Source organism: Hibiscus syriacus, unplaced genomic scaffold (genome assembly GCF_006381635.1).
Source record: "Hibiscus syriacus cultivar Baekdansim isolate YM2019G1 unplaced genomic scaffold, ASM638163v2 tig00110633_pilon, whole genome shotgun sequence".
Lineage (NCBI taxonomy): Eukaryota > Viridiplantae > Streptophyta > Magnoliopsida > Malvales > Malvaceae > Hibiscus > Hibiscus syriacus.
This window is the reverse complement of record NW_024062806.1, coordinates 527,186-545,397: the sequence shown is the minus strand read 5'-3', so window position 1 is coordinate 545,397 and position 18,212 is coordinate 527,186. Positions and strand designations below refer to the sequence as shown.

Below are 18,212 nucleotides of genomic sequence, written 5' to 3'. Positions count from 1 at the left end.
CCTTCTGAACTTCTCAACATTACTATTTTCAATCTACAATCGACATTAGTGTAATAACGATATAACCAATCCATTCCCAGTATCACTTCAAATTCGTCGAAAGGTAATTTCATCAGATTAGCAGGGAATTCAATTCCCTGAATTCGTATGGGACATCCTCATTGCTAGTAGTTTCCAACAGAATGTTCAATTCTCCCACTAACTTACTTGTAATGTATGAATATATAGACCCCGTATCAATCAATACAATAACACCTTTGTCAAACAATAGAAAGGTACCTGTTATAATATTTGGGTCATCACAATCCTCATTGGTCTTGAGGTTGTACACTCGAGCAGTGGAGTGTATCTCCTATTGAGCAGAGGATTCCGATTGGCTTCTTCCTCTGCCTCTACCTCTTCCTCTCTGGCTTGTAGAAATAGATCTCTCTGGCTGTGTAGATTTACTGGTTAACATTGGACAATCCCGAACAAAATGCCCAACGTCCCCACATCTAAAGCAGACTCCAGAAATCATCCAACATATCCCTGAATGATTCTTTCCACAATGTGGGCATTGTCTGGCTTGACTCAGATTAGATCTCCCAGCTCCAGATCCCACTGACTGAGTTTGTCTACCTCTCATCTGATTTGATCCTCTAGTGGAGGATGCCACTGATTCTGATCTAACTTAGGGTCAAAAACCAGCATCTCTGCCCCTTTTTGATGGTGCGGAACTCGAAGAAGCACCCGTTCTTTTTGACTGTCTGAGCTCTCGAATTTTCAAACCTCTCGTTCTGAGCTCTTTCCAGAGCCTTGGCACGGTTGACTACCTCTTGAAACGAGGATAAATTCAAGAAAATTAACATTTACTTCAACCGAGGACGTAACCCCTCTACAAACCACTCACAAATATCCTTCTCCGTAGGAACTAGCTCGACAACAAAGCGGCTCAACTTATTGAATTCACACTCGTACTCATATACAGTGTGATTCCATTGCTTCAGATTCATGAACTCTTGCTTCATTTGATGAACAAATTGATCTCCGATGTACTTATGCTTGAATTCTTCTAAAAACAATGACCAAGTTACTTGGGCGTTAGACATCCTCAATGTAACATTGGTCCACCAGATCCTTGCTTTTCCTCTCAACAAGGAAATTACTCTATCCAGCTTCTCAGCATCGGAACAATGAAGTCCCTTAAGCATGACCTTCACGTCATTAAGCCAAAGGTCTGCAGTAACAGGATCTTCATCGGCTTCCCCTCTAAACTCTAGAGCTCCTAATCCCTTTAACTCTTTCGCAACATTCATTTTTGGAGTTGAAGTAACAGGAGGTTGAAAACGCGTCAATACCGCGTCTAACGTTCTAAAGAATATATCTTGATCATTTACAGGCATTTCAGAGGATGTCTGTTCTTCACTCTGCCTGGCCAGGGCAGGTGAATTACTGCTTTCAGTGGGTCTATCATCTCCTGCTTCATTCCTAGAACTAACTCGCTCGGACATCTATAAAAATACAACCATATAGTTCTATTAGCAAAACAACATACTTACTATTCCATCATATCAGAAGTTTCCACTATTTTGTTTGTATGTATACATTATCAGACACTCTAGACTCCGGTTTATACCGAGAATCGACTAAACCGTAGCTCTGATACTATTAAATGTAATACCCTTAACTCATATTCGACCCGAATACAAGTCCGAGATGTCACATTAACTTTTCAAACTTTGATTTTTAAAGAAAAATCCCGGGAATTTAAATCTTTCATTAAAAACACAATACTTTAATTTACATAAAAGAGATCACTTAATACAAAATCGATCAGAGCATTCGTAATTAACCACTTATTACATACCAACACTCTATACACAACAAAATACATACTTCATGAATATGCATTCTTACCATTTCCTTCATGACATTTCAATATGCATGTATCTATTACACAATAACATATATAATCATATCATGCATGTACGAAACTTACCTTCTTGTACCACTTTCACTTTACTTTGTATTTCAATTGCCCATGTATATTATTGAGAATAGAGGTATGTGAGTACATTGAGGTTGTACACTAATGCTGTCAGCATAACTCGTATCAATTCCCTTATGGGGCACCGAACCTTAGTTCAGTATTCGTCCCGAAGGACTGTCATATATGTCCCGTAGGACCACTACATCCCGAAGGACTACGTCCCGAAGGACTAGTATACCCTCGACTCTTGGCATGCCAATTACACCTATAGCTCTCATATCGTATAATATGGGCATTATTCTTATATTTCATATGTTCATGTACTCATGTCATTTATCTTATGATCATGTAGCTCATGTCATTTCTCTTGTGATCATGTAGCTCATGTCATGTTCTTATATCACATATCATATCACATGTGTATTTGAATCTATTCATATATATACATCATTTATCCAATCACATGAACATATATATGCCTTATGCATGTATTACAATAATTATCATGTATGCATGTTCACAACTATTGTACTATGAAAATCAATATAGGAATTAGACTTATCACAAGTCTTATTCCATTATACTATATACATATAGTATGCACTCACCTTAGCTTTGCTTTGATTCACGCGCACAAGGAAGAAAGAAGAAGAAGAGAACTCTGGAAGCCTTGGGTGTTTTCTCCCCTTCCACCCACGTGTATCCTTATATAAATATACTTATCCTTTCTTTAATTATTTTTCCTTGCAATTACTCTATTGTCTTTCCATTCCTTATTCCTTTCAATTCCATCATACACAATAATTTACATGTAAATATTTATACTATTCATTTATTTTATTTTAACCACCAAATTCTAAGACTTTACAATTTAGTCACTAACACGGTATTGAGGATGTTACACATATTAATGTAAAACAGGTTACAAGTTTAATAAATATATACACTAAGTGAGAACAAATATTTAATTTAAACTAAACTATTTAGTAGTTATCCTTATCTATCTAACTTTCTAAGAGTTAGTGTTATATTAAAATACTAATTAATTATCCTTATCTTATCGTATAACCTATATGTTAGGATCGAGTCATTCAATTTTCGAACAACTTCCCAGTGGGTCACCCATCCTTGAATTACTCTGGTTCCAGCACGCTTAACTACAAAGTTTGTAAGCGAATGGTTACCATTCCATCTTAAAACCAATTGGTGATAAGTACGTGGACCATTTTAACCTCATATCTTTAAAGCGGGTGATCACTGGTTCCCCCAAGCCAAGGTGGATTTTTGTGGGGCTCCCCCACAATTGACCACTGCATTGCAGAGCCCCGCATCTATAGCGTGCTGCGGGCGGGCCTAGGGGCTTCGCAAGGCACACGTGGGCCTCGACAGGTTGGGTTGTCAAGCACTTGATATCGCGCCTATACACGATAGAATCCCTAAGGATGATTGATGGACCCCATAATCCAACAATCACCCCCAGCGACTCCTGGGGTATTCGAACCTGCAACCTGCTCTGATACCACTTGTTAGGATCGAGTCATTCGATTTTCGAACAACTTCCCAATGAGTCACCTATCCTTGAATTATTCTGGTTCAAGCACGCTTAACTACATAGTTCTGTAGCGAATGATCACCATTCATTCTTAAAACCAATTAGTGAGAAGTAGGTGAGCCATTTTAACCTCACATCTTTGTAGCGGGTGATCATTGATTTCCCCCAAGCCAAGGTGTATTCTTGTGGGACACCCCCCACAATTCACCACGGCATTGCAGAGCCCCACATCTATAGCGTGCTGTGGGCGGGCCTAGGGGCTTCGTAAGACACACATGGGCCTCGACAGGTTGGGCTGTCAAGCACCTGATATCGTGCCCATACACGATAGAATCCCTAAGGGTGATTGTTGGACCCCATAACCCAACACTATACTCCCCCTCAAGTTGGGGAGTAAATGTTGAAAAGACCAAACTTGGATATAATCTCATCAAAGGTAATTCTTGGAAGTGCTTTGGTGAGAATATATGCTAACTGATTCTTCGTTAAAACATAATTGAGTTTCACCGTTCCACCATTCATCTTTTCAGAGATGAAATGTCTGTCAATCTCCACATTCTTCGTTCGGTCATGATGAACTGGATTCTTTGCAATACTTATTGCAGATTTACTGTCACTTTGAAGTTCAAACCATTTGTTGGCACATAACCCCAGCTCAGTTAACATTCTTTGAAGCTAAATTCCTTCGCAAATTCCAAGTGCCATTGCTCTAAATTCTACTTCTGCACTACTTCGAGACACCACCGCCTGATTTTTACTTCTCTAAGTAACCAGATTTCCCCAAACAAATGAACAATAACCAATTGTAGATCTTCTATCCTTTAATTCTCCTGCCCAACTTGAATCCAAAAAAATTCTTAATGTTCTATCATCACTTTTTCTAAAAATTAACCCATGTCTTGGTGTCATTTTCAAGTATCTTAGAATTCTATTATAGCCTCTAAATTTTCTTCTCTTGGATCATTCATATATTGACTCACTCTATTGACAGGGAACACAATATCATGTCTAATAAGTGATAAATAAATTAGTTTACCTACTAGCCTTTGATACTGTTCTTTGTTCACAAGACTTCCCAATTCTTCTCTCCATAGCTTAAGATTTGCTTCCATGGGTGTTTATGTCGGCTTACATCCCTTCATTCCAGTTTCTAATAGTATATCAAGGATATATTTCCTTTGATTGATCACTATTCCTTCTTTTGACCTTGCAACCTCCATGCCTAAAAAATACCGTAAAGTTCCCAAGTCTTTGGTTTCGAACTCCTTCACCAGTAGTTTTTTCAATCATTCTATCTCCATGCAATCATCACCTTTTAGAATGATATCATCCATATAGACAATCAAATTGCCTTTTTGTTGTTTGAAACTTTTTTGACTAATAAAGTGTGATCTGACTGACATTGCTTGTAACCATCCTGAATAATCACCTTTGTAAATCTGTCAAGCCAGGCTCTTGGAGATTGCTTAAGTCCATACAAGGACTTTAATAATCTACATGCTTTTCTTGTATTACTCTTCACACCCGATGGAATTCGCATATATACTTCCTCCTCCAAGTTTCCTTTTAAAAATGTGTTTTTGACGTCTAACTGATGAAGCACCCAATTCTCATTAACTGCTAATGACAGTAACACTCTCACAGTGTTTAGTTTTTCTACCAGAGCAAACGTTTCATGATAATCAACTCCAAAATATTGAGTGAATCCTTTCGCCACTAATCTCGCCTTATATCTTTCAATGCTACCATCAGCTTTGTATTTTACCGTGAATACCCATTTGCAGCCGACTGGTTTTTTATCTTTAGGAAGATCAACTATAATCCAAGTATTGTTGTTTTCCAGTGCTTCTAATTCCTCTTATACTGCCTTTTTCCACTTGGGATCTTTCAATGCTTCTTTCACTGTATCTGGAATAGTAATGCTATCTATACTTGCTGTAAAGTTCTTAAAACAAGGCGTTAGCTTTCCATATGCAACAAATTTCTCAATTGGATAATTTCTGCATTTTCTTACTCATTTCTTTTGAGCAATCGGCAAGTCATTATCATTAATTAAAATATTTAATTCAGTGAAAGAATTCTGATTACCTTCTTCATTCTCCAAAGGATTCTCGTTCGATTTCGGTTCATGACAATGTCCATGCTGTATGGGAGACTCGAGATTAGGTTCAGGGATTGATTTAGAAATTGGTTTTTATCGTCTCTTATAAATCTGCAACTCGGATTGAGGTATTTGAGGTGAAGTGATATGCTGATCAGATTAAGGTAAATGTGTATGTGTTTCAGTGGACTGGTTTGGTAAGGATACGTTTTCTGGGTTCGATAGTGTTGTTTAGTCTGGCGATTTTGTAGGCTTATTCGACTGGTTTAACTGGTTTGACGGTCATGGTTGATCAAAAAGAGTTGGTTCCAAAACAAGTGACAATTGTTGTGAGTAAACAAACTGATATTCATTATAGGACTCCCCCTGAATAGCAGTTTTAAGGAAAAAATGTGTTTTTTTCAAAGAAAGTAACGTCCATAGTAATAAAGAATTTCTTTGTACGAGGATAATAACACCGAAAGCCATTTTGAGTCGATGATTAACCCAGAAACACACACCGAAATGCTCGAGGATCTAATTTGGACATGAAAAGAACATTGTTATGAACGAACACAGTACAACTAAAAACTCTAAAGGGTAACAATGAAGTCATCGGTTTAAAATTGGGAAAAAAACTGAAGAAAAAAATCTCTCGGACAATTAAATTGTAATGGTTTACTAAGGAGACATTTAATCAAATAAGTGGTAGTTAAAAGGGATTTCCCCCAAAATAGTTAGGAACATTTGTGGAAAAAGTAGAGACCGAGTAACCTCAAGAAGATGCATGTTTTTTCGCTCAGTAATCCCATTTTGTTGAGGAGAATTGACACACGAAGTAAGATGAACAATCTTGGTTTCCTGAAAGAAAGAACCCAAAACATTGGCAAAATACTCACTACCATTGTCAGAATGAAAAATTTGGATTGAACACTGAAATTGGGTTTCAATCTTATGGAACCATTTAAATATTTCACAAGCTTCAGATTTGGTTTTCATGAGAAAGGTCCAGGTAGTACGAGTGTGATCATCAATAGATGAAATAAACCACCGGAATCCATGTAAAGATGCGACTCGAGATGGTCCCCAAATATCACTATGGATCATGGTAAATGGTTTGGACGGTTTATATGGAGAAGGTAGATAAAGACTCTTAGTTTGTTTAGAAAGTGGACAAATATCACAAGAAAAGGATTTCAGACTTTTATTGACAAATAAATGTGGAACCAATTTTACAAGATAAAAGAAATTGGGATGTCCTAAACGAAAATGCAATAACATAACATCAGTTGAAGGTTCAAGTAAAGGAAATTATTGTATAATATTGAAGGAAGGAGATGGGTGGGAAAATAAAGTTGCTGAAAGTAGGTAAAGACCCCACAAAGCCTAGCACTGCCAATCACTTTCCCCAAGCTGGAATCCTGAAATTCACAAAAATCAGAGTTAAATTTCATTGTACAACATAAATCGGCAGACAACTTGCTAATGGAGATAAGATTGCAAGTGAGATTGGGAACATAAAGAACATGAGATAACAAAATGTCTCGATTTATTCGAATAGATCCATAACCGGCAACACTATATAGAGAATCATCAGTTGTTCGAATATGAGAGATAGACGAGTTGGCATGAAAAGTGTGAAAGAGCCGAAGATCACCTGTTATATGATCACTTGCACCAGAATCCGCAATCCACAATCCAAGAAGGAGTGGTGAATATATTAGCCAAAGTAGCATAAGGAATTCTACATGCAGGTACTGATTAGGAATTATATGACTAAAAACTGCTACAACTCAAGGTCTCCCCTTCTTTGAATGCGACGAATTAATGAGGAATTCTGAAGTGATCTCCGATGAAGAAGTTGTAGAATTCATGATCGATGACTATATTTAGGGTAAAAAAAGAAAAAAATCGACTAGATTTAGGTGAAGGATCGGTCACCTAACTGATACCATGTTGAAAATAGGACTAATGTAAAGTGAAGTAAAATGAATTATGTGATTAAATAAATTAAATGACAAAGGTATGGAAAAGTGAAAAACTTCACTGTCGTATATTCATGTAAAACATGTTACAAGTTTAGTAAATATATACAGTAGGTGAGAACAAGTATTTAATTTAAACTAAACTACTTAGTAGTTATCCTTATCTATCTAACTTTCTAAAAGTTAGTGTTATATTAAAATACTAATTAATTATCCTTATCTTATCGCATAACCTACAATTTTCTTATAACTTTGTCATACTGTAATATGTGCTTTATTCTCTGTGTCACATGAGCACATGGATAGAAGCATGACATGGGACATGCTTTAACTATCTGTAAATTCTTTTCCAACATACTCACACATTCTGCCCCATCTGTTAGAAATATGAACTTGGTTGTTTTAACATGTATAAATTAATGGCTACCCCACAAATCATGATAGCTACAAGTGATTGTCTTTTTCAACTTTGTTCAATAAGGTTTTGAATATTTTCGTTGGTAATTTATTCCGAGCAGAAAGTGGAAGATCGAATGAAAACATTGTGATCAATGTTGGATCATTGGTATCTTCTCTGAATATTGAATTGAGGGATGCTTGTTTATCCATGCCCCAGAGCTATTGCATCTTCAACATCCCAAGAAAACTCCTTAGGCACAACCAAAACTCATTTCTCCCCAACTGTTTCGCCATTGGCCCGATGCATCACGGCAAAGAGAACTTGGTAGCCACAGAGAGAATCAAAATCAAGTACTTGAAAGCTTGTCTTTCTAGGGTGATTATTGGTCGTCACGTGACGATGTCCCGAGAATCCAAAGAGGTTGAAAAACAGAAAGTTTTATCTGATTTGATTAATGTCGTTAAGTCAATTGAGAAACAGGCCAGTGCTTGTTATGCAGGCCATGACGTTGCAACAGAACTGGGTGGTGAATTTGTTAAAACAATGCTGCTCGATGGTGTCTTCGTTATTGAGTTGTTTCGTAGAGACGCTGAAGAGGTGAAAGAGCACAGTGATCCGATTTTAACCATGTCATGTATGTTACAATATCTGCAACATGACTTGATTTTGCTAGAGAATCAAATCCCTTGGTTAGTGCTTGAAATCTTGTTTGAAAAGACCAGGCTTCCTTATGAGTCCAAGTCCTTGATTGAACTTGCCCTTACGTTCTTTGCTAATACCTTCATTTCTCATCCACTTTCTATAAAATCATCCTGTTTCAAAGACCAAGATATCAAACACATTCTTGATTTGTTAAGATTATCCTTGGTGTTACCATCCCACGAAACCAAAAACAAACTGACGGCTGGATGGCAACCGATTCATTCCATCAGTAAGCTCAAAGAAGTAGGAGTAAAATTCAAGAAAGTTGCACCAGATAGCATCTTGGACATAAAATTTATAGATGGTTGTCTCGAAATCCCGTCATTGCTTATCCAGGAGATGACACAAATGATATTATGGAATCTAATCATATATGAGCAATGCTTGCCACATTTTTCACCGATATTTACTTGCTATGCCAAGCTCCTGGATAACCTTATCGACACCAACAATGACATGGAGATACTATGTAAGAGTAAAATCTTCGATAACTGGTTAAGTTTGGATGACTCAACCCAGTTTTTCAGTAATCTTTACAATGATACTTATGCCAATGAATTCTACTATTTTGAACTTAGTGACAAACTCGATCATCACTGCAAATGGTGGTGGCCTCGATGGCGAGCATACTATGTGCACAATTTTTGCACTAAGCCTTGGGTTATCGCTGCTCAAATTTATGTTGTTATCATGTTTGTTCTCATACTGTGGCAAACATACAAATAAAAAGGATGGATTTATGTATCATTTTGAATGATAATAAAGAGAAAAGCCCCAACTTTAGCTTTGTAGCTTATCAATTTTATTCAATCTTTAGATGTTTTCAACAAATACAGAGTGTTGAATATTTAATTTAAACATTTCTATAAATAATTATGTCTTTTTATTGGTTTATTATAATGATATTGTGTAACTATTCATTATGAATGAATATGACTATTCATGGTGAATAGACATGATTATGTATGATGAAAATGTGTTATCAATAGTTTTGTAATCATTCTAATAATCACTTACAATCCTATATAAAGGTTCATAAGTGACAAAGCAAATCAATTCAATTCTTAAGTTTATTCTTATATTTTCGTCTTCCTCTCTACAAGTTTAAGTTTCATACTTCCATATCCCAACAACTAGTATTCAGAGCTAGGTTTGATAATAAGTGAAACTGACCACCAATGATATGTTTCCATTTTAATTCCCTCGTCTTACAAAAGATAATTATGAGAATTGGTGTCTCCATATGAAGGCTTTGCTCGGGGCACAAGATGCTTGGGAGATCACAAACAATGGTTATGAATCTCCCTAAGACGAGGCTTCATTATCACAATAAGACAAGGAGGCTTTGATGAAGACAAGAAAGAAGGATCAACAAGCTCTTACTCTCATCCACCAATGTCTGGATGATTCGATGTTTGTAAAAGTAACAAATGCCAATACCGCAAAGGAAACATGGGAGATTTTACAAAATTCTCGAGTTGATAAAGTGAAGAAAGTTTGACTCTAAGTGTTGTGATGTGAGTTTGAAACCTTTTGGATGAAGGAATCCAAGTCAATTTCAGATAATTACTCAAGAGTGATTGAAAAGATCCTTCATTTTTTGACTTCAAAATTTGATTATGTGGGTTGTCTTATTGAATCAAAGAATTTAGACTCTATGACTATTGAACAAGTTATGGGTGAGTTGCAAGCCCAGGAAGACAAATTCAATAGGAGGCAAGATGAGTCCATTGAACAAATCCTCAAAGCCAAGATGTCTTTGAAAAACATCTGAGAAAAAAGAATCAAAAGGGTTGAGGATGTGGACGAGGGGTCTAAGTTTTGGCCAACAAAGATATGGAAAAAGTGCTCGTGAAGATCGTACAACCAATGATGTAAGTTCATCATCAAGAAATCAAGGAAGATCAAGGTAAAGAGGAAGATTTCATAATCAAAGATCAAATGAAATGAGGTATGACAAGTACAATATTAATTTTATAATTGTCATAAATTTGGTTATTTTTCTTGGGAATGCCAAAATGAAAGTAAAAATGAAGAGAGAGTCAATCTCATTGAAAATCAACAAGATGTTGAAGTGCCAACCTTATTGCTAGCAATCAAGAAGGAAGAGAACAATTATGTAAATACATTATATCTTGACAATGGAGCAAGTAATCATTTATGCAGAGAAAAAGAGGTTTTTGTGGAATTTGATGAGAAATTTAAAGGTAATGTTTCATTTGGAGGCTCCTCGAAGATCCAAATTCAAGGGAAATGCACTATTTTAATCTCTCTAAAGGATGACAACCATAGCCTTATTACTGATGTTTATTACGTGCCTAAGTTAAAAAGTAATATTTTGAGTTTGGGACAACTTCTTGAAAGAGGTTATGAAGTTCAGATGAAAAATCGTTGTCTTTGGATAAGAGATCAATATGCGAATTTGGTTGCTAAAGTATCAATGTCGAAGAATAGAATGTTTTTATTGAATCTCAAGACGATTGATGCAAAGTGCTTGAAGATGATGCATGGTGTTGGCACATGAGATTTGGTCACTTGAATTTTGGAGCTCTCAAAATGCTTGGAGAAAAGATGGTAAATGTAATTCCGATCACTAGTTACCTTAACCAATTATGTGAGGCGTGTCTCCTAGGCAAGTATGTAAGGACACGTTTCCCAAAAGAAGCAACATTAAGAGCAACTGAGCCTCTTCAACTTGTTCATACCAATGTATGTGGACCAATTACTCCGCCATCAATCGGAAAAAGTAGATACTTATTACTCTTCATTGATGATTACAGTAGAAAGACTTGGGTTTACTTCTTGAAGCATAAATCTGAGGCATTTGGTGTTTTTAAAAGCTTTAAAGCTCTTGTTGAAAAGGAAAGTGGTTATGAGATAAAATCCATAAGGTCCAAAAGAGGAGGCGAATTTCCTTTTAATGAATTCAATGACTTTTACAAAATATATGGAATCCATTGTCCTTTGACGATGCCCAAATCGTCACAACAAAATGAAGTTGCAGAAAGGAAAATAAAACCATTCTTAACAAAGCCAGGAGTAGAAGGCAAAGAATATGCCTAAAGAGTTTTGGGCTGAAGTTGTTTCATGTACAGTTCATTTGTCTAAATATTCGCCAATAAAGAAAGTGGATAATTTAACTCCTCAAGAAGATTGGAACGGAATAAAGCCAAGTGTGAGACATTTTCAAGTGTTTGAAAGCATTGCCTATGCACATGCACCCGACCAAGGTAGATCCAAACTTGACGATCGAAGTTCTAAATATGTTTTTATTGGTTATGACTTAAACTCAAAAGGCTACAAGTTGTATAATCCAACCAACAGAAGAATTCTTATCAGTCGCGACGTTGAGTTTGATGAACAAGCAAGTTGGATTTGTATCACTCCACTGAAGATATTAATGACTTGTTTTGCCTAATGGTAGATATTGAGCCACTTAATTTTGAAGATGTTGTTAGCAATGGATGAAGAAATAAAATCTATTGAGAAGAACAATACTTGGGAGTTATCCGAACTTCCAAAAGATCATAAAGCTATCAGAGTTAAGTGGATTTTCAAGAAAAAGAAGAATGCGAGTGGAGAAGTGGTGAGATACAAAGAAATACTTGTTGTTAAAGGTTATAAGAAAAAGCATAGGGTCGATTATGATGAATTCTTTACACCAGTTGCTTGAATTAAAAACATTCGGTTGATTATCTCCCTAACGGCTCAAAAGAAGTGGAAAATTCATCAACCTGATGTGAAATCAACATTTCTTAATGGTTTCTTAAAAGAGGAAGTTTATATTGAGCAACTCACTAGATACAAAGTCAAAGGACAAGAAGATAAATGTCAAAAACTGAAAAAATGCATTATATGGGTTGAAACAAGAACCTTGTCCATGGTAAAGTCACATCGACAAGTATTTTCAAGAAAATGGTTTTGATCGTTGTCTTTATGAACATGCACTCTATATTAAAACAAACGATGGTGGAGACATTTTGATAATTTGCCTTTACATGGATGATTTGGTCTTTACAAGTAATAATCCCAAGTTAATTGAAGAATTCAATAAACGTATGTCGTTTGGGTTCGAGATGACTGATGTGGGTCTAATGTATTATTATTTGGGCCTAGAAGTGGAACAATAAGAGAATGGTATATTCAGATCGCAAAAGAGTCATACAAAACAAGTACTGAAGAAATTCAAAATGTTTGATTCTAATTTTGTTGATACCCCGATGGAGTATATAGTAAAGTTGTCAAAGTTCGATGATGGAGCAAAGGAAGATCTAGCTATTTTTAAAAGTCTTGTGGGAAGTTTGAGGTACTTGACTTGTACAAGACCAGATATCCTATTTGCAGTTGGTGTAGTGAGTCTCTACATGGAAGTTCCTACGTCAACTCACTTGAAGGTCGCTAAAAGAATTCTTCACTATCTAAAAGGTTCTATTGATTTTGGGTTATTTTACACATCTTCTCATGACTTTTAACTCATGGGATTTTGTGATAGTGATTTTGCAGGAGATATTGATGATAGAAAAAACACCTCTGGATTTTTGTTCTTCTTGGGAGATTTTTGCATCTATTGGAGTTCGAAAAACAACCCATTGTGACTCTTTCTACATGTGAAATAGAATATTTGGATGCAACTTCTTGTTCTTGTCATTTTATTTGGTTTAAAAGATTAGTGAAAGAACTTCACTTACCACAAGAATGACCTACTAAAATTTGTATTGATAACGAGTCTACACAAGCACTTGCAAAGAATCCAGTGTTCCATGATCGAAGCAAACATATTGACACCAGATATCATTTTATCAGAGAACAAATTGCCAAGAAGGAAGTGGAGCTCAAGTTTGTGAAGACTCAAGATCATGTTGCAGATATTTAAAGGACTAAAATAGTAAAAATAGAATCTTAAAGGGTTAAATAGTAAAATATCAACTAAAAGGACTAAAATAGTAATTACAAATAAACTAGAGCCAAGATAGCAAATATTAAACATTACATGCACAAGAAATAGAAAATAACCCATAAATAATATTTAGGACTAAACTACAATAAACAAAAACATGAAGCCGAATCATAAATAAACCAAATATAAAACAGTGACTAAAATGAAATATTTATAACTAAAGTGACCAAAGTTAAACAATGAAAATAATAGCAAAATAATTAAGAACATGACTAAAATATAAATAAGGAAACATTAGTGTCCGAAATCAAATAAATGAAACTTCATTAAATGGCTACAATATGATATTACAAAGAACAGGGACATAAAATGTAATTTTACCCTTAGAAAATAAAAAAAATGTTGGGGTTACACAACAGGGGGACTAAACAAGCTATTTCCCCCTAAAATCTCAAAAACGTGGAGAATGGGAGCCCAAAACGGCACTGATTCGTGTCATGTATAAATGCCCTAACCAAGGCATTTTTCCTATCTTGCCCTCATTTCTCTATTTCAGAAAACAAAGGAGAGAGAGAGTTTCGGAACTCTCTCAAAATCCTTCACTAGAGTGAAAGAGTTTCCCCTATCGGCGACAGACATGACGACTCATGACGGAGCCCATGAATACTCACGGTGGCCGAAGGGACCAAACGGTCCCGAAAGCTTCCCCTCACTCTCAACTCCTTAAATATCCCTTCTCTCAGCCTAAAAATGCCCCCACATGCTTAGATCTAAAAAAGAAAACTAAGAGGTTTACCTCACGCCGCCGCTAGACCCACTGTCCGGACATATTAATATCCTCACTACCACACACCTTTTCACTGTTGGGATTCATCGTCCGACTGTCAGAGCAGTCGTTGTCAAAGACCCGAAGGTAAAATCCATTTCTTCTTTGTTTTATTTCCCTCATTTTTTTCTGGATTTCCCCGAATATCTCCCCTTGATATTTTCTCTATCCTTTTGCTTTTATCCTTCTCCACTGATTGGTTGCTTTCAGTAGGTAATAATATCCTAGACTTATGATAAGATTTTTTTGGGATTTTCTGACTTCTTAATTGATTTGGTGCAAGAAATGGTCACTATTGATGATGTGTTCTGATCGGCTCCGATGACAGCATGGAAAGTTTGACTGGGAAGCTAAAACGCTAAGAGCTGGTGACTAAGCTGATGTCCATTAGGGTAAAACCCTAGTTTCGGGGTGATCTGGACCGTTGATTGGGTCCAGATCTAACGACTTGTTGGAGGCGGTGCTGGGAAATCATCAGAAACCCTAAGGGATTCTGGGTTGGATGCTAGGCCTAGATCACGGGTCGGTTTGGGTCAGGTTTCTTGGTAGTTAGGTCATCTAGATTCTAGTTGGGTCTGGGTTATGTTGTTGTAAATGGGTTGGGCTTTTGGGGCATGCACAAAATGTGTAAATAAAATAATTAATAATAATAATAATAATTAATATAATAATAATAAAATAATAATATTTTTAGTAGACCCAGACAAAAATGGGTGTCTATAGCTGCATTTCATTGCACATTCTTGTGTTTACAAGAATAGGGCAAAGAAGAAAAAGACAACCAGTTTTTGTCCGGTTCTTTTTTTGGTTTAAAATTTGATGTGTTTGTTTTGGGGGACGATATGAATCATACGCGATGAAGAGGTCTGGACATCTAAAGGTGACACGAATCCTATATGATTAGGAGATCTGATCGGGGGATGACACTGCTCATACGCGATGAAGAGTTCTGGCCATCTTTAGGAAGGGTAATAACACGGTTCCTACGTGATGAGGATGGCTGGTTATCAGGGGTGACACAGCTCCTACGTGATGAGGAGGTCTGGTCGGGGGATGACACAGTTCCTACACGATGAGGACGGCATGCCATCTTTAGGGAGGGTGATAACATGGTTCCTATGTGATGAGGATTGTTGGTTATCAGGGGTGACATGGATCCTACGTGATGAGGAGGTTTGGTCGGGGACACGACTCATATATGATGAAGAGTTCTGACCATATTTAGGAAGGGCGATAACACGGTTCCTACGCGATGAGGACGGTTGGTTATCAAGGGTGACATGGCTCTTACGTGATGAGGAGGTCTGGTAGGGGGATGACACGGTTCCTACGTGATGAGGATAGCAGACCATCTTTAGGGATTTTGGTTTCAAGAGAAATCTACTTAAAGATGATGCTTCAAGAGAAGCTGTCTCAAGAGAGACAAAATTCGTTTCAAGGAAACGACTCAAAGATGATTTTGTTTCAAGAGAAATAAACTCAAAGATATTGTGTTTCAATAGAATCTGCCTCAAGGGAGACAAAATATGTTTCAATGGAAACAATCTCAAAGGTTGATTTTAAGAAAAACTGTCTCAAGAGAGATAAAACTTTGTTTTCATAGAAACAGACTCAAAGATTTTTCTTAAAAAAAACTATCTCAAGAGACAATTTGTTTCAATAGAAATGATATCAAAGTTTTTTTTTCTCAAAGGAAATTGTATCAAGAGAGATAAAAATTTGTTTCCAAAGAAACTTACCCAAAGATATTTTTCAAAAGAAACTGTCTCAAGAGACAAAATTTGTTTCAAGGGAAATGCCTTATGAAGATCTGATCATTCACATCAGGATGTTGAATCCCCAAAGAAGCATCAACATTCGTCATTTCTTACTTTATCCCTGATTTTAAGCATGCGCTTCGTGTCTGAGAGCCACTTGTCAACTACCAAGAACCACTCCAGAGAGATTGTCTTGTTTGCAAACGTTTTTCTTCTTCTTGTATTTTCAAAAGTATGAAAATATCAATTAAAAGAGTTTTGAAAAATGTTTAATCAAAAGTTTCAAAATATTGCCCCTTTCAAGGTTTTACAAATGACAACTCATAAAACAAGAGTTCATTGGATATCAAAGAATTAATTACACTGTTAATCCTTTAATAAATTATAGATATTTGACAAGTGTCAAGATCAATGCTATCTTTGAGAAATGGTTAAATAAGGAAAAGTTTTAAAAAGTCTCAGGTTATTGTGTTTGGTCAAAGGTATGGTATTCTCATTTATTTACAATTCATTATTCTGATGTAGTAGCTTCTGTACTCATCTATTGGAAGTGTTTTCCGACTTCCAGCTCTCATGATTTTATTCGAGTCTTGCGATGCCTTATCAAGGGATTTGTGCGATCGCCTATTATGCAATAATTGTACAATCTTCATATTCGAGCTGCCTTTTCTGGTTTTCAACTCAAATCCTCCTTTGGTGTCAAGATGCTATTCAGAATTTACATCTTGAACCCTCCTTTGTTATTTTTTCTCTATCATGCATTAAAGATTTTAGAAAACCTTTTGTAAATAAAAGATTAATCCTAATGGGCGGGATGAAATATTAAGATAGTCTCTTATGTTTAGAAATCCATATAAGATTAGAATAGACTTTTTAGGCACGTAATGTAGGCCATGGTTCACGGTTATGAACGAAAAGGATAAAAGGTGTTGGATTTACGAAAGCTCGAATCGACAACCGAAAGGATTTTGCAAAGAGGGGTCAGGTCTATTTTTGTGTTTAGGGAGTAAGAAGATTGAAAGATAGAAAATTGCACATCGATTTATAGTGCTTCGACTTCTCAACCAAGTCTACATCCACTACTTTAGCTCCTCACCAAGGATTTTCTAACAAATTCACTAATTTTTTCTTTCTTTTTATCAGACAAAGAGATAACCTTTACAAACTCCCCAATTTTTCTCTGGCTAAACTAGAACTTTTCCCTAGCTTTTCACAGGCATAGCTAGAACCAAAACCCATTTACAATGAAATCTAAGGTAGGTGTTTACAAGAATTAAGCTCACAAGAACAAAATATTTACAAGAGAAAGATGAAATAAGATTGAAAAACTCTTGTCTTGTGTTTGATTGCTTGGATAGTTGTTCTCGTACTTTTTCAAGTGTCATCAGCTTGTTTTTATAGGTTGGAATGAGTTTGAAGTCGTATCTAGCCGTTGAGGATGTTTTGGAGTCGTTGGGGATTAATTTTCTGCAAAATAAGGCTGTCCAGAACTAGAAGTACAGGTACCCCACTATGGGATATCAGTACTACCTTTGTTAAATTCAAATTTAGCTAGCCGTTGGAGCCTTGTATTACCGATACTGCCTAAGGGTATCGGTACTACTTTACATTATGGTATCGATACCCTTGCATGGCATCAGTACCTATTTTGCATTCTATGTTTTGAGCCTTCATGGTAGTATCGGTACTACCTTTGTCTAAGGTATCGATACTATATGTAGGGAATCGATACTGCAAAGAACAGTATCGATACTACTTGTAATTTTTGCTCAATTCATCTTTTAAATGGACTTTAAATTATTTTTGAAATATTTTAAAACTTTGAATAAATTCAATTCAAGTCCAAAAACATTTTGCCATAAATTATTATATCAAAATATAGTTCTACAATCTCCCCCTTTTTGATATAACAAAACATTTGAAAATTTGTTTTTGGCAAAACTTCCCCTTAATAAAATATTTAATGAAAAATATCAATTGTTACCAATTTTTGCAAAATATATGAAAATGTTCAGATCCCCTTTTTTTTATTAAGAAATTAAAT

General features: G+C 36.0%; 1 protein-coding gene across 1 annotated transcript; it reads left to right on the top strand.

Moving 5' to 3' along the window:
• The first annotated feature begins 7,349 nt into the window (after positions 1–7,349).
• LOC120136507 (UPF0481 protein At3g47200-like) lies at positions 7,350–9,414 on the top strand. Its single transcript, XM_039152519.1, has 2 exons — positions 7,350–7,355; positions 8,068–9,414. The coding sequence occupies exons 1-2, from the start codon at positions 7,350–7,352 to the stop codon at positions 9,412–9,414; spliced, it is 1,353 nt and encodes a 450-aa protein (XP_039008450.1).
• Positions 9,415–18,212: the final 8,798 nt, after the last annotated feature.